This window comes from Hippoglossus hippoglossus, chromosome 15 (genome assembly GCF_009819705.1).
Source record: "Hippoglossus hippoglossus isolate fHipHip1 chromosome 15, fHipHip1.pri, whole genome shotgun sequence".
NCBI lineage: Eukaryota > Metazoa > Chordata > Actinopteri > Pleuronectiformes > Pleuronectidae > Hippoglossus > Hippoglossus hippoglossus.
Window position 1 is genome coordinate 12,725,235 of NC_047165.1, and position 20,351 is coordinate 12,745,585.

General features: G+C 40.3%; 4 protein-coding genes across 5 annotated transcripts; 3 read left to right on the forward strand and 1 right to left on the reverse strand.

Moving 5' to 3' along the window:
• The first annotated feature begins 2,048 nt into the window (after positions 1 to 2,048).
• Positions 2,049 to 5,882, forward strand: LOC117775953 (peroxisomal N(1)-acetyl-spermine/spermidine oxidase-like). 2 transcript variants are annotated; one of them, XM_034609536.1, is made up of 10 exons: positions 2,049 to 2,277; positions 2,383 to 2,559; positions 2,650 to 2,780; positions 2,893 to 3,098; positions 3,737 to 3,918; positions 4,061 to 4,230; positions 4,530 to 4,615; positions 4,733 to 4,845; positions 5,183 to 5,331; positions 5,730 to 5,882. In XM_034609536.1, the coding sequence occupies exons 1-10, from the start codon at positions 2,124 to 2,126 to the stop codon at positions 5,850 to 5,852; spliced, it is 1,491 nt and encodes a 496-aa protein (XP_034465427.1). In that variant the 5' UTR covers positions 2,049 to 2,123; the 3' UTR covers positions 5,853 to 5,882. The 2 variants fall into 2 exon arrangements, with proteins under 2 accessions (XP_034465427.1, XP_034465429.1); XM_034609538.1 differs by having other exon boundaries at positions 2,911 to 3,098.
• Positions 5,883 to 6,557: 675 nt separating this feature from the next.
• LOC117775952 (peroxisomal N(1)-acetyl-spermine/spermidine oxidase-like) lies at positions 6,558 to 13,140 on the forward strand. Its single transcript, XM_034609535.1, has 10 exons — positions 6,558 to 6,782; positions 8,083 to 8,259; positions 8,949 to 9,079; positions 9,175 to 9,362; positions 9,757 to 9,938; positions 10,702 to 10,871; positions 11,060 to 11,145; positions 11,546 to 11,658; positions 11,784 to 11,938; positions 12,025 to 13,140. The coding sequence occupies exons 1-10, from the start codon at positions 6,626 to 6,628 to the stop codon at positions 12,169 to 12,171; spliced, it is 1,506 nt and encodes a 501-aa protein (XP_034465426.1). The 5' UTR covers positions 6,558 to 6,625; the 3' UTR covers positions 12,172 to 13,140.
• Positions 13,141 to 13,763: 623 nt separating this feature from the next.
• On the forward strand, positions 13,764 to 17,407 carry mtg1 (mitochondrial ribosome-associated GTPase 1). The gene is made up of 11 exons (XM_034609539.1): positions 13,764 to 14,049; positions 14,141 to 14,205; positions 14,691 to 14,795; positions 14,890 to 14,976; positions 15,078 to 15,134; positions 15,444 to 15,534; positions 15,619 to 15,680; positions 15,771 to 15,867; positions 15,979 to 16,060; positions 16,169 to 16,281; positions 16,583 to 17,407. The coding sequence occupies exons 1-11, from the start codon at positions 13,947 to 13,949 to the stop codon at positions 16,678 to 16,680; spliced, it is 960 nt and encodes a 319-aa protein (XP_034465430.1). The 5' UTR covers positions 13,764 to 13,946; the 3' UTR covers positions 16,681 to 17,407.
• Positions 17,408 to 17,923: 516 nt separating this feature from the next.
• On the reverse strand, positions 17,924 to 19,403 carry sprn (shadow of prion protein). The gene is made up of 2 exons (XM_034609541.1): positions 19,259 to 19,403; positions 17,924 to 18,554 (listed from the first exon to the last, which is right to left on the reverse strand). Exon 2 carries the CDS (start codon positions 18,552 to 18,554, stop codon positions 18,087 to 18,089), a length of 468 nt encoding a protein of 155 aa, XP_034465432.1. The 5' UTR covers positions 19,259 to 19,403; the 3' UTR covers positions 17,924 to 18,086.
• Between the last annotated feature and the right edge of the window lie 948 nt (positions 19,404 to 20,351).

A 20,351-nucleotide genomic window follows, 5' to 3' on the forward strand; every position in this document is an offset into this window, starting at 1 on the left:
CACATGATATCCAGTGGAAATTAAACAAAATGCTTCATTAGGCTACCTTTCATCAGATTAAAAAAAAAAACTTTGGAACCTAGTGGAGATACACAGGAGGTTCACGTCTTTGCATTTTCTATAACTTAAAGTTTTTCTTTCAGGGTTGCCCCCTGAAAACCCAACATTCAAATCATCAGTTTGGACCATCGTCTGAGATTCTTCTGGTCGAGCATTCAATTTTTGTTCTCTCAGTCAGTGTGCAATGTACTTTTCAGTCCTGTGTGTGTGTGTGTGTGTGTGTGTGTGTGTGTGTGTTTGCGCGCACGTCTGTGTGAACTTATCAACATTACACAATGGAGGTATCCTGAGAGTAGGGCTTTTCCTTTTTCCCACAGTTCCACAAACAGTGAGAATGTTGTAGTATTCTGTGGACGGACCTTGACCTTAAACACTGACCTATGTCACTTGACCATTTTTGTAATTTGATTAGTTAGATAATAATGATCCCCCCCCCCCCCCCCCCCCCAACACAATCAGCTGACAGAGTAAATGCCAAATATAAAAACTGTAAAGTTGTTGTTGAGTGCATGTCAGAGAGTTGTTGTTTCATTTAGCAATGAATCTGGAACTCATGCTGTGAGTAAATCACAGTAAAGGTTTGAATTGCTGGTGCATGTATTGCCACAGAGACTGAAAATGTAATTGTAATGTAATTGCAATTTACCGAATTCACTTCTTGCCATTGTATCAGCCAGTGCAAATTTCTGTGTTCTCATGGTGGCAGTCTGTCTTAACAAAAACACATCGGGGCAACAACGCCCTTCAATGCACAACATATGATTATCTGCTGCTAGGGCTCTCCTAATCAAAACAATAACAAAAGATGGAGGGGTTCCATTAGTGTTCATCACTCAGACGTTTATAGGAGCCAAATTATAAACAGAGATTGTGAAAACCTGGATTTCATTACCACAGGATAAAAGCTCGGTAACATACCTTTTCACAACCAATTCAATCCCAGTTTGTGCCATAAAGCAGCTTCCTGCCGTCAACTGTTCAGTTTTTTGATGAGAGCAGGAGAAACATACGGTGAGGTCATTTAAATCACTGAGAAACTGTTTAGACTTATTTTCTTCCAGCTGCTTTATGCCGTGCAGTGGGCTACAGCTCCCTCTGGTTTCTCCCGCAAAAACTGCTGATGGTTGTTTTCCTGCTAAATGTGTGTGTAGATTTTCCAATTTCCACTATAGAAATACACTAAGGCTGCAGATAAATAAAGTAGGACTGTTTCTAACTCAGGGATGAATCAACCTCAAAGAGCCCGCAGCAACCAACTTCTCTGAAAGTACCCATCCTGCAGACAAAGATGTTGAAATTCCACATGAGTCATGTAAGTGCAAAATACAATAGTTGTTTAAAGAAGTCATCTCATCTAAGCTGCGAGATGAGTTTACACCCATGGGTGTGACAAGGATGGAGATTTAAATGGATAACAAACAAAAAGGGGGGGTAAGCTGCTCCTCCGTATTTTCTCTGGAGGAGGTGCATGTGTGAACGCAAAAGTCTGAGTGAGATAGTTTCTGCGGAGAAGTCGATGTGAGAACACAGCAGGGGATATGCGACAGACGCAAAAATGAAAAAGCTGGGTCATATATCCTACAATCTCCGACAAAGATGTCAAGAGAGGTTGTGGTGATAAGAGCCAACACCAGTTTTTTTTGTCAAGAAAACCACATGATCAGAGTTTATTCATCACTTCCTGTTTCTGTCTGCTGAACCCAGCTGCTCCACCTCTGGCCTGAATAATTTGGAGAACACGTCTGTGCAGAGAACCCCCCGTTGTGTTGCGCAAGTGTGAAATGCAAACTCTGGGTAACCACTGTAGCACATTCTCTGGAAGTCACCTGTGAGTCATGTCTCTAGAGGCCTGACACTTCTAAATTCTCTGCTCCGCCCCTGTCACCACCGTCAAGTGGTGGATGCAGCTGCAGCGAACACACAGGAGCTGACCCGGCTGGTTGGTGAACAAGTCTCCGCCTCCTCACCTGGGCATGTTTTGGCACGCAGCCTGGTCGTTCCTCTCTTTGTCTTTTTTGCCTCAGTTTGCATTTCTTCATTTCCCTGTTTGATTTGGGGCGAGAATGGCTGAGAACGCGCAACCAAAGACTGTGATAATAGGATGCGGGATATCAGGAATATCTGCGGCACACAGGCTCTTTCAAGCTGGATTTCACAATGTGCGAATACTGGAGGCGACTGCGAGGAGCGGGGGAAGAATAAAAACTGCGAAACTGGGTAAGGAAACATTATGTTCAAGGTCTATTCTTTCAGTCTGGTTTAACATAAACATACTTTCCTCCTTTCCTCCTTAACACACGCAGATCTGTTTTCCCTCTATAGGTAATACCATCACAGAGATAGGTGCGACTTATATCCACGGCCCATCTGAGGAGAACCCAGTGTTCTGTTTGTCCAGGGACTTTGGCCTCCTGGACCCAGAGGCCCTCACTGAAGAGAACCAGGCCAAAGCTGTTGAAGAAAGACCTCCCCTTGTACCCAACTGGTTCAGCAGTTCAGGTCACCTGATGTAGAAGCAGTTTCAACAAACGATTTTTCCCATTTTCACTGTTGTTATTAATGTTTTATATTCTGTGGGGTAACGTGCAGGTCAGAGGCCGATCGCTGAACACATGATTCCTGCTGTAGAGATGTATGATGAGCTGATGGAAGATCTTCAACGGATTAAGAACGGAGAAGAAACACCGTGGACCAGCGTTGGGGATTTCGTACGATCTGAGGTACACGCTGACTCTCAGTGGCCGACATTCATTAACTGACGCAGATATTTCAGAAGTTCTCGCTGATGAACCGAAGAACGTCTGTTTGCATTTGTCTTTGTGTGCTCTTGAGAGTTTGGTATTTGTGCAGTTGCCACAACGAGCAGCGGAGAGGTGGAAAGATAAGGATGAAACCACCAGGGAGCTGCTTATGTGTGCCATCAGTACCCTGTTGAAGCTGGAATGCTGTGACAGTGCCGCTCACAGCATGGATGACTTGGACCTGGTGGGGTTTAATTTCTTCAAGAATCTAGCTGGACTGGACTGCACCGTTCACAGGTCCGCATAGCATCTCATATATCAAGTAATAGGTATTAACATAAATGAGGATACATGTTATGGTTTTCTTGAAGGAGGCTTCTCACCATCCAGTTAGTTAGGCCCGCAGGAAAATAGGACTGAAATGATGAGTCGATTAATGGATTATTAAGTTGACATAAATAAGGTTAATTTAGTACAAAGTGTCACGGATGACCTTTTTCGACTTGAGCTGCTTTCAGACCTGCACTGAACTGTAGATATTCTCTTAAGATTATCAGGAGGGTCTGTATGTGAGAACACAAATGTCTGAGTCAGCTGCTCGGGACATTCTCCGGAGCTTTTCCTGCCAGCCCCCAAGTGAAAACACCAGAGAATGTTCGAGTGAGCCCATGAGAGAACACAGCAGGAAAATGTTACTGGGAGTAAGTGGCCATGTTGATGACATTTCTAACACGGTACAGCCACGAAAACTGAAAAAAAAACACCCAAAAAGAATACAGATATCTCATTCAGATTCAGACGAAGATGTCTGTACCTTTTACTGTAATTTTCTTTTCTACAGAATGTATTCACTTATCTTTTATCCATCTTGCGTTGGCTCCTGTTGTTTTTAATGTGCTATATATATAAATCTGACTTTACTTGACTTGTTGCAGCGGCATGGAAGCCCTGATCGAGAGCTTGATGTCAGAGCTCCCTCGTGATTTAGTGTCCTACAATCATCCTGTGCGGTGCGTCCACTGGAACAACGCGGGGAGCGGAGAACACGTGGTGACGGTTGAGTGTGAGGGCGGCGAGAGGATCGCTGCTGACCATGTTATTGTCACAATACCTCTAGGTACCTCTCTGTTTTTTATAGTTGTTCATAGGTCAATATTTTCAGGATTTCTTATTATATCACAACGCAATGGCCTAACGTTACCAGAAATTAAAGAGGGATGATGTGATATAGTATGTTCGTGTAATTTTTCTCTTTCCAGGATACCTTAAGAAGCACCACTCAACCCTGTTCTGTCCACCTCTACCAGTGCACAAGCTTCACTCCCTCCAGAAAGTAGGATTTGGAACATGCAACAAAATATTTGTGGAGTTTGATTCACCGTGGTGGGATCCTGACTGTGAGGTCATCTACCTGCTGTGGACAGGCGAGGTCTGGAGTGGGTCTGTTAACCACGATTAAAAATCATACTCAGAACCAGTATTTGAATGTTATTTAGCATTACAGAATATTGCCCAGTGTCCTGTGATAGTTTGCAACTGGACACTGTTAAATGGTTTAACAGTGTCCAGTTGACTTCTTCTTCACTTTTAAATTTAAAATAAAATAACATACCTCTATGTGATACTTATAAACTTAACTTACTACTACTGCACTGCTCTGCTGGGAAAGGTTATATATTGATGAACATCATATTTCAAATTTCAATTTTACACCCTCTGTGTCTTCAGTACGACCCCTCAGAGCAGGTGTCCGATATAGGAAAGTCCTGGATGCGCAAGATTGTTGGCTTCACTGTGCACCAACCTTCTGAAAGGTTAGTACCATAGTTAACACCCAAACGGATGCTTTATAGCTACTTTTCCCCTCTATAAAGTTTCCATGGAAGTTCATAGATCCAGAGAGTAATAGAATCCCCCCCTGAAACCCACAGGAACAGCCATGTTCTCTGTGGCTGGATTGCTGGGCATGAAGCAGAGTATATGGAGACGCTCAGTGAGGAGGAGGTCAGATGCGCCGTCACGGAGCTCGTCCGTTCATTCACACGTAAGTCAGCGTGAAGACAGAACGAGAGAGAGAGATCACACAATCGTCTTACAATCAGAAAAAGATTATGATTTAAAATATCAGAAACTAGTGTCACTGATAATTAATACTTATTATATTGTTATCCTCTTTATAATGACTAACTTAAAATCTTTCCATCTCAGTTATATTTTTTACAACAATCCAAGATGCGTGTTATAATACATATAAACAGTAATCATGCTATTCATTAATCTATTCACTGCTTTGACAGTTGATCCAAAACATTTTTTTAATGATCATTGGTCATTTGAGGACGGTCCCTGTCAGCCTAACTGTGTGTGTTATCTGCGTATAGGAAACCTCACCATCACTCCAAGGAGAATCGTGCGCACACAGTGGTTTCATGACCCCTGGACATGTGGATCATATAGTCACCCAGCAGTAGGATGTACAGCACAGGACTTGGAGAACATGATGGAGCCGCTGCCTTCGAAGGGAACACAGGTACACAAACAAACAGGTTTCATTTACACACAAACGCACATTTCCAATATAGACAACCTACGGGTTGGAGATGTCTTTTTTTTTTTTATGTTATCCCAGAAGTGTTTTGTAGAGCACATAGAGTGTTGCTTTTCCAAAATTCGATTTGTGGTCCTTGAGTGCCAACATCTGGCCGAGTTCATTTAGTCGGCTAAGTTTAATGTTTAAGGCTCTATTTTAGATACAGAAAAACATAATAATAATGTAAGACCACCTTACAATACGTCATAAAAAAGTTAAAATAACATAAATAATAACAATAATGAGACATTAAAACAAAAAGATTCTGCCATTGAACCCTAATAAATGCGAAAAGTGTAATGAAATATGTTTCCATGACTAATAAGAGTTTCTCACAGCCCCTGCAGGTGTTGTTCGCTGGAGAGGCTACTCATCCCTGCCACTACTCCACCGTCCACGGAGCTCTACTCACTGGGTGGAGAGAAGCTGATCGGCTCATCTCTCACTACTCCTCCGTTTAAACCACCAGATTAAACACATTCATATTGTTATCCCTACGTGACCTGAGGCATGTTATCTGTTTGGGTCGTCTTTTCATGTTGCATTGTGAGCAAGGTAGGCACCAGATTCTGATGAAGAAGAAAAATGAATAAAGGAATATATATTTAGTTCTCGTGCATTCATTTTAATCTCTTGATTTTTGTTTGTTTAAACCGTCCATTGACTTTGACATTGTAATAAAAGAAAGATTGACCCAGCTGACCAGTTTTTAAAACAAAAATCATCAAAATAAAATGACAACATATGCAACAGCTAACTTGCAGAGGCTTACATTCTATATGTGTAATAATGCAGTAACCGGATTGTTAAATTAGTTTTCCAGTGGTGGAAGAATCATAATGTAGGGTAACATGGGTAAAACAATGGAACAATGGTCAATTGTATGTATGTATGTATGTATATATACGTATGCATGTATGTATGTGAGTATTTATGTTTGTATGTATGAATGTTTGTAAGCATGTATGTTTGTATCACTTGCTTTGTGTTCAGGTGGTTCAGTTTCATGTTTTGCGATAAATATATATTTTTTAAGGTTACACAGTTAGAAGATATATTTCACATAGTTCAGCCACATGGGAACACCTTAATATTTCAACCCTTTTTCTTCCTGCTCCCTAAAACAGTCTTTTATTTTGAAATCAGTGCCCGGAAGTCAGTATCTGATTTGTTTCTTATTATGGCAGTAGAGGAAGAAGACTGAGAGGAGCACCTACGTGTAGGGTGCAACACAATGGAGGCAATGAGCGCAAACACTAAAATAGTTATAATAGGATGCGGTATATCCGGAATATCTGCGGCTCACAGGCTCTTTAAAGCTGGATTTCACAATGTGCGGATACTGGAGGCCACAGCGAGGAGCGGAGGAAGAATAAAAACTGGAGCTTTAGGTGAGTATGGAAAGTCCAAGAAGCCAAAAAGGCGAGAGCGCGGACCCTCACAAGCACTTTGTTTACAAACGGTTCAGAAGAAATAAACTATTAACGGTTTTTACAGGGAAAACGTTATTTGCCTCTTTGCATTTGCGATAATCGAAATAAGGTTGACGAGATCTGTTCATAGGAACTAAATCACAACACTAGTAATGTTATTAACTGACTTTTATTATCGATTTATTAGTCGATTATTTTGACGATTAATGGAAAAGACGTGTGAGCAATAAAATATGGAAAGTGTCCATTATTGTTTTGCCTGATAAACTGTCCAAAAATTAAAAAAGTCCACGTTTTCACATTATTAGGCATTACCAACTCAGTGCTTTGTGATGAACAATTTACTTGAATATGTTGCACTTTTTCACCTTGTTCAGAAAAGTAAAATCTGAAATATTTCATCCCCTCCCCTCAGCATTCAGCATCAAAATTTAGACAAGCTTTTTGTCCACTGATCCACTGAGAGGTATTAGCATCATACATGAAGCTCCATTACCTCTTTTACTCTGTGTATCAACTGTTGTGGAGATTTATTAAACAAGTCTTGGTGTAAAGCTTTGTAGACTTCAGTTTTTCAGTCAGCAACATCATCACGAAAAGGATGAAGTGCTTCAACTATCAGAAATAAAAATACGCATAAGTAAAAATGTCAAGATCAAATATCCCTTTAAATCACAGCTCTACAGTTGTAAGTTATTTTAAAGTCAAAAAGAGATCCACATATTGTCTCACTTGTATTATTTTGAATGTGTTGTTTTTTCTTAACCAGGTCCAGACCGAGTTATGTGTGCTGTGCGTCCTGTGACTAACTGATAAATGCAAGAGATAATTATGCAACGGTCATTCTACTTAAATAACCCTGTTGTTAACAAACAGCAATAAAAGAGCTGCAAAGGAGCAAGAATAAAGTAGAGTGCTTACCACCGCCATGACCCAACTGTTCCCTTAAATCCAGTCGAGCTGCTCCACATTGCACACTCAAAGATATCAGTCCCCTTAATAAACCAGATTTTTTTCTTAATCAAGTGCCATGAATTATTCTCTGAGAAATTGGGGAAAATGTTCTTGGCCCATGTCCTTCCTCCAAGTTTCGTGGATATCCGTTCAGTACTTTTAACGTAATCTTGCTGATAAACAAACAAACAAACAAACAGACAGGGGTAAAACATACAGTAACCTCCTTGTTGGAGGTAATAACACAGTTTAACAATAACCATCTTTTTTTCTGAAACCTCTAATCTATATTTTTCATCTACAGGTGATAGGATAGTTGAAATTGGGGCAAACTGGATCCATGGACCATGCAAGGAGAACCCAGTGTTTTGTTTGGCCCAGCAGTACGGACTCCTGGACCCAGAGGCCCTCACCCCAGAAAACCAGGCCATGGACGTCGGAGGACACCCCCCCTGGGTTCCCAACTTCTTCAGCAGTTCAGGTTAAGAATCATGGCCTACAGTAGGACTGGTATATGAATCCACCATTCCAACACATTAACAATAACATCAACACTACAAACCATTTACCATTCAGTAAACTGTATAGTGGGTGCTGGTGGGATAGTATGGTGTATGATATGATGCGTCTTTTTTGGTTTAGACCATAGTTCGGTTTTGTCCTTATTATATCAAAGTAAACAAAAGATTTTTCTTGGCTTGTACTTTGATGAACTGCGATCTTGTGCCAGCCTGGTGCATGGCTGCAGGGGCAGTGTGCAGTGATGTATCATGCAGTAGATAGTCATTTTATTGTGTCCTCCCCCTTTAGACACAGAGCTTTATTGATTTCAGATAAGACCAGTTTTACAACAGTCTACTGTGTCAAAGAAAGCTGGTTAAATATTGAAGGTTCATCTTGAGACTCCTGAATTTATGAGGAATATTTTAGTTGACTACTTTGAACTATCCTCAGTTGCTCTGAAACTGGAATGGAGAATGAAAAGCATCATATTTGAGCAGATTTGACCCAAGTTACAGTTATGTTTTCAATTGTTTCCATTATTGTGCTTAATGACATTTAGCCAGTGTCTGGTTGTTACTACCTACTCTTGTGTGGGTGAGGTATGAGTTGGTAAACCTAATGATATTTTCCCTAATCCGTGTTGTGTGGGCCATGTGATGTGTGCAGGTCGGAAGCTCAGTGCTGCGGATGTCTTTCCGGCTCTGGAGATGTTTGCTGAGCTGCTGAATGAAGGTTCAGAATTTCAGAATCAAGGAGGAGAACCCTGCTCCAATATGGGAGAATTCATCCGGTCAGAGGTACTTTGTCGTTTTGTGTCTTTTTCTGTGACTAACATATTAACACCGGAAATGTGTTTGTCGGAAATGGCTGGAACTTCTGTGGCTTTGTGCAGGTGCAACAACGATCAGAAGAGAAATGGAAAGATATCGACGCAAACACCAGATCTCTGCAGCTGTGTACGATCAGCAACATGCTGAAGGTGGAGTGCTCCGTGAACGGGGCCCACAGTTTGGATGAGGTGGGCCTGGGGGCCTATGGCCTTTATAAGACTCTTCCTGGACTGGACTGTACATTCCCAGGGTTCGTACATGAAATGCATAGAGTGCAGCAACTAATTTTATTGCAACTCATTTATTGCAATACTGAATCATTATTTCTACATATTGATAATCTAAGTAAAAGGGATGTCTTGCAGTTGCTCATTTGGCCAGTGAACTAAAGATGCACCAAGTATTTATATTGTAGACTTGTTATAAAGATAAAGACGCAAATTTTAGTTTTAGAAATTAGTCCAGGGGAGAGGGGAGTCAGTTAAAAGTAGATTATGACAGATATAGAAATTACAGGTGACTTCAGTGAGAGCCCTGGTGAATCTAACAAACCTAACAACCCTGAGCAATAATAATAAAGTACGTTATTCAGTTTGTCAGTTAACTGATTGCTATTTCTAACATTTATTTCCCTTCTCATGCAGCGGCTTCGAAGGTCTCGTCAAAAACTTGATATCGGAGCTTCCCGGTGGTTTGGTGACGTACAGTCGGCCTGTGCGCCGTGTCCACTGGAGCAACTCGGAGAAGAGAGAAAACCCTGTGGTAGTTGAGTGTGATGATGGGGAGAAGATCACTGCCGACCATGTTATTGTCACAGTACCTCTAGGTAAACTCGTATGCCTACAACACTAAATTACTATTCAGTCCTAAATTTTTTAATAGCACTTTATTACGCAATGATTCTGCTCACACACATTTTTTAGAACTTCTGTTTAATTTGATTTACACTTAGGTTGATGCTGGGTGGGGCTGTGATGGAACAGTGTTTCAGTCACAGTCTGTATACACCCACACACACACACACAGACACACATGGACTTTCTTTATGCATCTGTTTCTGCTACCGCCAGTGGCAAAAGCAGTATGCGTTGGTATTGTCTGTCCATTGTACAGATGTTGGTACGTCCGTCTGACCATCCCATTCATGTGAACATAATATCTCAAGAACGCCATAATTATGTACAAACGTTAACCTGGACTCAAGGATGACCTGATTAGAATTTGGTAGCCAAAGGTCTAATGTCAAGGTCTCGGTGGCCTCATGAAACATGTCACCGTGATCTCATATTATTTCGAATGCAATATCAGGATCACCTGGAGAGAGTTCAAATGTACTGGTTGGCAGAGGCCCAAACCGCAGGGTTAGGATGGTTGATAACCAGTCAGTGTTGCCAAAAGCATGAATCATGAATCATTATATGTCATGTTCTTATAAAGGTGCTTTTAAAAACAAAATTAACATTGTATTTTCTATTTCTAATACAAACATTTTATTGACTGCTGTTTTGTTTGATTCTCCAGCAACATGAATTGAGGCTGTTCAGCAATGATCATAGTGTAACTTGTTCCGGTGTGTCGTGTTTTCTCAGGATACCTGAAGAAGCACCATTCAACCCTGTTTGATCCTCCTCTCCCGCTGCACAAGCTGCACTCCGTCCAGAGACTGGGTTTCGGTACAAACAATAAAATATTTGTGGAGTTCGATTCCCCGTGGTGGGACGCTGACTGTGAGGTCATCTACCTTATATGGGAAGATGAGGTGAGATGGTTATTCAGTGGATGAAGGTATCACATTGAAAACAAAACACTTTGTGCTCCAGTTATGCTTGAATATTTTTGATTTAGAAGCATTACACTCAGATATTTGGCATGTTTGCCAGTAGTTGGCAAAAAAGCATCTTAACACACAAACATTTGAACTGTGTTTTATTTCTTGTTCTTCTTCAGGATGCTGTTGTGGACACGGTGCCAGACATTCAGGGATCTTGGATAAAGAAGCTGTTTGGCTTCACTGTGCTGAAACCCACTGAAAGGTCAACATCCATGATGCTTGTCTAACCTATGTTTTGAAAATGTCCAATTTTTTTTGTCTCACTGATAATCAACATTCATTTGCTCTGTCTCTCTCTCACTCACACACACAAAGACCTGTCTCTCACACTCAGGAAAAATCTAGTAGGTTAAATGAATGGTTTTTATTCAGAAATAGCAACATGTCCACATGTGGGGTCAGTCTGGTGACAGCCTGGTAACTGTGAGACCCACGTCAAAGAATACCTGCTTAGATGGTACCGATGTCCAAGTGAAGCGATAGTATTAAGAGTCAAAATTCTTATTGTCGGCTCACAGTTAAATGTAAATGATGAACATCCCTAATTTAGTTCATAATTAATTGCATTGATTGATGGTGCATTGTCCTGCTTGTGTCCTCAGGTATGGACATGTGCTCTGTGGCTGGATAGCTGGACATGAGTCAGAGCACATGGAGACACTGTCTGAACAAGAGGTCACACATGCTGTCACACAACTCATCCGTAGGTTTACAGGTGAGTCTTAATATTTAACAATGCCCCTCCACTGAAGGCTCATCTCTGAGCCTTGGTTATTTTAAAACAATCTGTCAGCATCTTTAGAACAACTGGTGTGTGTGTCTGCATGTGTGTGTGTTTAGGGAACCCGATCATCAGCCCGAGGAGAGTCCTGCGCTCCCAGTGGTTCCATGACCCCTGGACATGCGGCTCCTACAGTTACCCTGGAAGAGGCTGTTCGGAGCAGGACCTGGAGAACATGATGGAGCCCCTACCTGTGAAGGGATCACAGTCAAAAGTACTTACATGTTCATAACCACAAATATGTGCATACTAGCTCGCACATAATCAAAATCCTGTTTCTGAATATTCTGTGTGTCTCAGCCCCTGCAGGTGCTGTTCGCTGGAGAGGCTACTCATCCCTGCTACTACTCCACCGTCCATGGAGCTCTTCTCAGTGGGAGGAGAGAAGCTGATCGGCTCATCTCTCACTACTCCTCCGTCAGTGAGCCGCTCAAGTCCAAGCTTTAAAAGAATAATGCTGCATTGACGAGAAGAGATTTAACAGATTTATCTTCGACTTTGTCAAAAACTGATGTCAGAGTTGATTGGGAGGACTGTGTGGAAGCTGCTGTTTATATATGTTTGTCACTTTAAAAACTGGAAAGTCCCCGAGAATGAGATAAAGGATTGAACTTTGAAAGGACACACTTAGAAATCTGATTTGTAATAATGCTGTCAATAATGCTGTAATAATGCCGGGATTTTCCAGGACTTCATAGTTTGATTTCTAGACTGAATTTTATAAAGTTTTCAAATTATGAATTGATTTTAACTTTGAGATATTCTCAATAAGAAATTTAACTTAGAAGTTCATCTAGTCAATGAATTGATTAATTAACACATTGCTTTATTATTTGCACTACTTTTGCCCTGCACATTACGATTCATTTTGAATGATAAGGTGAAATGTAAGAGGACCTAGAAAAGTGTTGAAGAAAATTAAGGAATTAGTGTTTGAAATAATGTATCATTAAAATGACCAGCCAAAGCGGTCAAGTGAAAAACTTACAGACACAAACATCCCAAAAATGTCATGTAATGAGCAAAGTCAGAATCACGTGTGTATGTGGATTTCAGAAAGTAAAACCTACTGTGACGTGTATTGACGGTGTAAGCATCCAGCTGAGAGCAGCATCATGGATGCTGAGACACCACAGACTAAAGAAGATTGTGGCCTTATAGTATACATGTAATATAATTATACCAAGAGTATTCCGCAGGAAGAAAAACACTCAGGGGCAACTCAGAAGGCATAGATGAGAAGACATAAGTCTGAAGATTCTATAATCCGTCAGGGTCAGAGATGCTTGAAGACACTGGATTTTCTCTCTGTTCTGTTTTGAGTGTGAATGTGGTCTGTGACTCATTTTGTGATTCTGAGGTTGACTGCTGCCTTTGTCTATGAACACAGGAAGTCAATAAAAGGAAAGAAATGTTTGTCAGATCTCTGGGAGTAATATTTCTATTAAAAGTTATATTATATTTTAACCATTGATATGGAATAAATAATTCATTTCTTTGTGAAGATAAATGAAAAGATGTAGTGGAGTAATGGTGCCATGTCAGTGTGGGTGCATGTTAGTTTCTCCTTTGTGCAACTGGGTAACCCTCCACGTGTTTATAAAGCTAGACAGTACAGTGTTCATACGACAGCGACCTCACAGACTTTCCTTCACCAAAGAAAATATATTTGTCCCCTGAAAGGCCTCCAACCAAAGTCCCTCTCACACTGGCCAAAAAAACTCTGAACATCCTATTAAGCAGTGGTCACAAGTATTTATCCACTCGGATCTGCAGTGATGTAAACATGACACCCACATTTTGTGTTGTCCTTCTGAGGACACACCGTTAACACACCTGCAACGCTGTTTACCTTTAACTCCAAAAGTGTTTTGTGGACTCAAACACCTCCCCATTTTTGGGTGAACTAACCCTTTAATTCATAACCTTTAAATATTTATTTGGCCAACATTCTACTGTCTGTGTTCCAGATAGTAATCAGAGTAATTCATTTTTTATCCTGAGGAGGGCAGACATGCACCCATTAACCCATCACTGAAGGGGAAAAAAACAAGAAGAAGAAGTATAAGAGCGGAACAAAAGTCTGACGGTGGATTCTAGTCGGCGTGTAAACAGTGTAGCACACGAGCATGTCCAGTGCTTTCGCAGCTTGGAGGTTATTCAGATGTAGAATATTGAATGAAGACATTTCTGAAACTGAGGTGTAGTTTTCTCCAGGAGCCATGAAACTGTTCCACTGTCTCCGTCAAGTCGACAAGTTCAGATCCGTGTTTGACTTCGGCGGCCGGGAGGTTGCTCACTGGTTCCCCGGACACATGGCTAAAGGTGACAGCTTTTTTTAACAGGTCATCTCCACGATGTGTCGCATGTATGATAAATGTTAACAATAGTTTTTTTATCATCTCACTGTTTGTAGGACTGAAGCAGATGAGAGCCAGTCTGAAGAAAGTGGACTGTATCATAGAAATACATGATGCCAGAATATCCTTTTTTTTTTACAAACATTATATTTATTAATAACTTTATTTAGATATAACCTCTCTTAAAAACGTTGTGAAGTCAAAATTAAACAGCTGTTGCATTTTTGCACAAAAGAAGTGAAGAATTCTAGTGATGTTTTCTTCACGTTGCTTATGAGCAAAAGTGAAGTTTGATCAAGCTGAATGCATGTAAATAAAACTGTTAACAGAGCATGACAGTATTTAAAGCAGGTTGAAATGATGGTGTAAACTCCAAACTCTAATCAGCCTTTGTTTAATACTGTTTTTTGCTTATATGTTGCATACTCCAAATATTGTTTCAAATCAAATCATCCCTCTGCTAATTATGGCCAGGGTTTATTGTAGCAAATAAAAGTCCGACACATTGCACAGAGTCTCTAGTAGGAGCTGCATTAGCGTTAGTCCGACCCTGCTGCTGTTTACTGAAGATGTCAAATGCAAAGCTTTCTCTTTAACGTCAAGCACATCCCATTCTCTGGAAGGAACCCTTTGTTTCAGGAGACTCTTGACGTTAGGCCACATGTGCTCATTCTCAACAAGATGGACCTAGCGGATCTGACCAACAAGCAGGTAGAAATCCTTGCTGCTTTTTAATGTGAGTAATGTCAAATGTCATTAGCATCAAATTCAACACAAAAACAACATCCGTAACTTTACCCTGCAGAGGATCCTGAAGAAGCTAGAAAAAGATGGGGTGCAGAACGTTCTGTTCACAGACTGTTTGAAGCAGAGAGATGACAGCATCAAAAAGGTCGAGGTCATCATCGACTACACATTTGCAGAATGTTAATATGAATTTAAATTCTGACCATGAATGTGTTATTCGTGTTTTTTCCCTTCTTCTCTCTGTAGTTGGTGCCGATGGTGCTGGAAATTGTAGGGATGGGACCACGTTTTAACAGAGATGAGGTATTTAATCAAATGTTTTAGTTCATTTCAACTTTGAATAAAATCACCTAAAGGCCAGTCGACAATTACACAGCCAATGCAGACAAACCTTCAACATTATTTCTTCTTTCTTATTGTACAAAATTACGAACGTATCTGCAATAAGATGAATAAGATATATGATGTATCTGTAAAAATAACAAGCCTTATCTTTTTTCTCAGTGGAGCTGAATTAACAAAGAATAATTTATTTCCAACTTTGTATTTAACAGGTTAAATCCCAATAAATCGTCTATTCTAACTTTTTACTTTTGTCATGAAAACTTTCAGAACCCAAATTACTGCCTGATGGTGATTGGAGTGCCCAATGTGGGGAAGTCGTCTCTTATTAACTCATTAAGGAGAACGAACTTGAAAAAAGGTTTGTATCATAAAATAGTTGAGAGTTGTTGGACATTGATTTAGTATCATACTTATTAATATTATGATTATACACCAATTCCAGGTCGTGCATCTCGAGTGGGTGGAGAGCCTGGTATAACTAAAGCGGTTCTGACTAGAATTCAGGTGAGCGTAGAAGCCATGTTTGTGGGTTTGTGTTCATGGCTTCATGTTATTGTGCATCTGTAAAGTGTTTGTTTCAACCTTTGTCCTCAGGTGTGCGAGCGACCCATAATGCACCTGTTGGACACGCCAGGAGTCCTGCCTCCTAAGATTGAGAGTGTTGAGACAGGCATGAAGCTGGCTTTATGTGGTGAGATTCAGGAAACAGCTTTATGGACACTTTGTGTTCAGTGGAATAGCCGTCGCATTTGTTTTCATTTGCCAAACAAAACTGAAGATATATTTTTCTTTCCTTCTCCAGGAACTATACTGGACCATTTAGTTGGTGAAGATGTGATTGCTGACTACTTACTCTACTCTCTGAACAGGCAGGAGAAGTTCAGGTGTGAATTTTCTCTCTAAATCGTGACGGACTGATGTTTCTTGTGATCAGTGTGTTATCTTAAACTCATCACTGTGGTTGTTTCCTGTATGTGTGTGTTCATGTGCAGTTACGTGGAAAAATACAGCCTCCCGGAGCCCAGTGATGACATCCAGCATGTTCTCAAACGCATCGCTGTAAAACTCAGAAAGACACAACGGGTCAAAGCCATTACTGGAGTTGGTAAGAAAATACTAATCCTACAGATTCTCCTGCTGCTTATCGAATCAGTCACTGCTTTGTCAGTTCAATTGTGAATATAAAGTGACAGCCATCACCTGCAGCTGTCTGTGCAAATAACACTAACAGAGTAATCAGACTGACTTTTACAAAGGACCATATATAGGGCTGGAAAGACGGCAAACAACTTGAGTCTATAGAAATGTCTGATGTCTATAGAAATATATGCATTTTCTCTTCAGTTTGACTGTATAACCAGCTTCGTAACTATGTATTTAAAATGTTTCTTCTTCGTTTTCCCCAGGCAACATCACAGTGACCATCCCGAACTACACAGCAGCAGCTTACGATTTCATCCGAGCTTTCAGGAAAGGAGAGCTGGGACGAGTAATATTGGACTGAGCTGAGCCGTTTAAAAACCAGACGACCAGAGACTGTTGCAGGATTTTGTCCTCAACCCGAAAGGATTCCTATTTAACCACAAAGGTGTCATCCAGAAAATAGTGTCCCTCTCTGTCCTCATGTCTTTGACATTTTGAGGACGTGATAAATTCTCTTTTGTTCATCGATGATGTAAAAAAATCACCCACTGTGTCCTCTGTACAAAAACGATTTTTTTTCCGCTTTGCTTTTTGCACACGAGGAAGAAATCTGACATGGTGTAAACTGGATATTTATTAGCATAAAGACAGTGATAACAAATTCTTTTTTACTATGTACATAAGTGTAGTAGCATATAATATAGTGCACTTATAGATACGGAACAGTCTGTTGCTCCTGAGTTTGTACTGCAGGTAAAAAGCTCTTCTTGGATGATGGCCAGGCTCTGAAAAACGTTCAGAGACGTAACAGTGAGAGCAGCAGTTTGTTCTCGATTGTTTCTCCGACCACGACGTGGTTCACACACAGGTCTGAGGAATGATTTCAGTGATACAGTATAAAAGGGTGTGAATCGCACAATGATTTGAGGTGATTGAAGCAAAAGGCTGTTTAGCTTTCCCTGTATACAGTACTCTATGTTATTGTGGAGAATGGTCTTTACAACCGCATTAGTGACCACCACTGCAAATCATTCAGATTGCTAAGAGAGATTTTGCAGAAGAGATGCAGTAAAATAACATTTTGCTGGTTGAACTGCCAAATTGAGAAATATACAAATTTTCCACTCTAAAAACAAAAGGTCCAGTTTTAATGCTGGTGAAAAAGTTTGAGGAATTACTAAATACTTTAGTGTTTTACACAAACTGCTGCACGTCCTATTTTTCTACCCAAATCTGCTAATACATGAAAATAATTTACCTCAGTTTTGCACAGCAGCGATCGTGGTCACTCACTTTGCATTTTCTTTATTTAGTTTAAGAAAATAAATAGTTTGTTTTAGATATGTTTGGCAGTACAGTTAAAACTGGTGACCAGTATTGTAGTGAACAACTTTTCTTTAATTCGATACAGGGATCAAGATTTTGTAGATAATTATTTTTAAATTTGACCCTAATCTCACTCACAGACTCAATACATTTGACCAAAGTCCACTGTTTGACTGGTGAAATGTCACAATGAATAATACCATGCTGGTTATGTACATTTGTCCATTGGTATAGAGGATCATATGTTTAGAAACATACAGTACAAAGATGTTTATTTTTTTCTTTCGGGATCATGTTGTCCTTTCAGCACTGAGTTACGACTCTCACTGGTCTTCCCAGCACAGGTTCCAGTCAGTCCTGCACATTATAGTCAGATCCAGAACAGAGGCTCAGTCCTAAACCTAATCAGGAAGTTATTTTTAAAAAAAAACACGTGAACATCTACAGTATACTGTCCAGTAACAGCCCATATTTGGGGGAAAACGTTGCTATAATGATAGAAACCAGCTGAGAGAGTGAAGATCCATTTTGAGTGGTGCCTGACATTTGTGCATAAAAGTTATTGGTCCTGTTGAAGAAATCCAGGTCATCATCTGAGATGTCGGCATTGCTGCGGCGGTAGGCAGAGGCGTACCATTTGTCTGCACTCAAAGCCACGGCAGCCCCTGCTGCGGCCGCACTTGCCACCCTCACCGGAGAGGTTCGCCCCCCCACCCTGAAGCGAGAGCGGTTCCCACCGTAGGCGCCTCCTGCCCGGTGACTCCCCGCTGTGGAGCTGCGGGAGTGGGAGCCTCGGGAGGAGCCCCGGGACCCCCCACGACCGCCCTTGGACAGAGCGGGCTCACACAGGAACGAAGCGAGCAGAAGAAACGTCCAGAATGTAGCAACCACCTGGTTCATTCCTGACATCTGTGCACAGGAAAGAAGACGTAATGAAGCAGAGAACCACATTTTATACTTAACTGTGTTGGTGATGCTGCACCTTTAAAGAGGAAAAAAAAAAAATTATGCATTTATCTTTATCCTTGAAGATTTCACTGAACAGCTGATGCCAATTTTTCTATTCACTGATCAATTATGTCTAAGAATTTTGGAATATAACCGTCCTCTAACAGCACAGAGGAACCCAGATTACTGCTGCTCAATAAATGAGAGACGTCCTCATAGTGTTCAGTGTTATTGTATGGATCATCATGTCTTCTATGTAAATATCCCTTCTCTGTGTAAGTAGGTCAGTTTATAAAAAGGGAATATGCTCAGCAGAGAAACCAGCCTTCATCCAGTAGACATGAAATAACATCATATATGGTTGATTATGAATTAAAGGAACAGGGTGCTATATTTCCCAGTGGTTACAGTAGAAATGCCTTTTTTGAGGTCCAGCAGATAACTGAGATATTTTCATATTTGCAGATATGTTTTAAATCACAGTTTTTTATGAATGCACGGACAAGGCAAATGCATGATGTTCGTCTGACTGCATCCTAATAAATGATCCTGACTGCATCCTCATAAATGAGCCTGTGCGCTGTCGAGATGTAGCCAGGAGGAATCCCACCATTTTAAAAGACATGCACAGTTCCTACATGTAAATAACGATGGTTGGTGTTTACCTTGTCCCCGTGTGTTGTTGTCCTTGTTTATGTTTTGGCACAAGCAGGAGAGAGAAGAGGCGAGTGTCACGAACGATGGATGCAGGCTCGTTCATGCGGATGACTGTGGGAACGCGCTGCGCGCTCACCGGGGAGAACATCAGATTCTGTGGTACAGTCAGATGGGGACGGGCCTTGTTCAAAGATCCTTGTTATTTAATGTCGGTTGGAATTTTTTTTTTTATATCAAGTTTGTCAATATTATTCTCCATCTTAATTACAGTGAGGTAATCAGATTAACTTAATGAGGATAACATGTTGATGTGTGAGCTCTTCACATCATCATGAATATTCAAGGCAATATATAAAGTATATATATATATATAGGATGAATTTTCACTTGATATTGAACACCCGATATTATAGCATAATGTTGTCAACATAATATAATATACCAATATTGTTGATTTTACCAGGATGTGCAATAATTCAAATTTGAAAATTGTCATTGTAAAAATATCAGATGATAAGTATTTATCAGTGATCTCTGAGTAATTGTCCTGGATTCAACCATTAAAAAAGACTATTTAAACAATACCAAATATTTTTATGATGATGATGATGATGATGATAATGATTTATGCCACCTCATCAAAACCCCCAACAAAGAGGACACAGGAGGAAATTATACTAAGGTTGTTGATTTTACCAGGATGTAAAAAAGTAAAGTGTTCAAATTTGAATAAGATTGTATAAAATAAAATGTAAAAATATCAGATGATTAGTATTTATCTGTGATATTTGAATAATTTCCCTGGATTCAAGAATAAAAAAAATTACTATTTAAACGATAACAAATAATTTGATAATGATGAGGATGTGTATGATGATGATTATTATTATTATTAGTAGTAGTAGTAGTTAATACATTAACATGACACCTCATCAGAAATACCAACACATGCAGGACACAGGAGGAAATTTATCATTGCTTTTTTGTCATCATCATCCTGTGTATTAATATTATTACCATTACTAGTAGTAGTAGTAATATTATGGCAAGTCCTCCCTGTTTTACCCTCGGCAGACATCAGGTGGCGACACCGTACCGCCC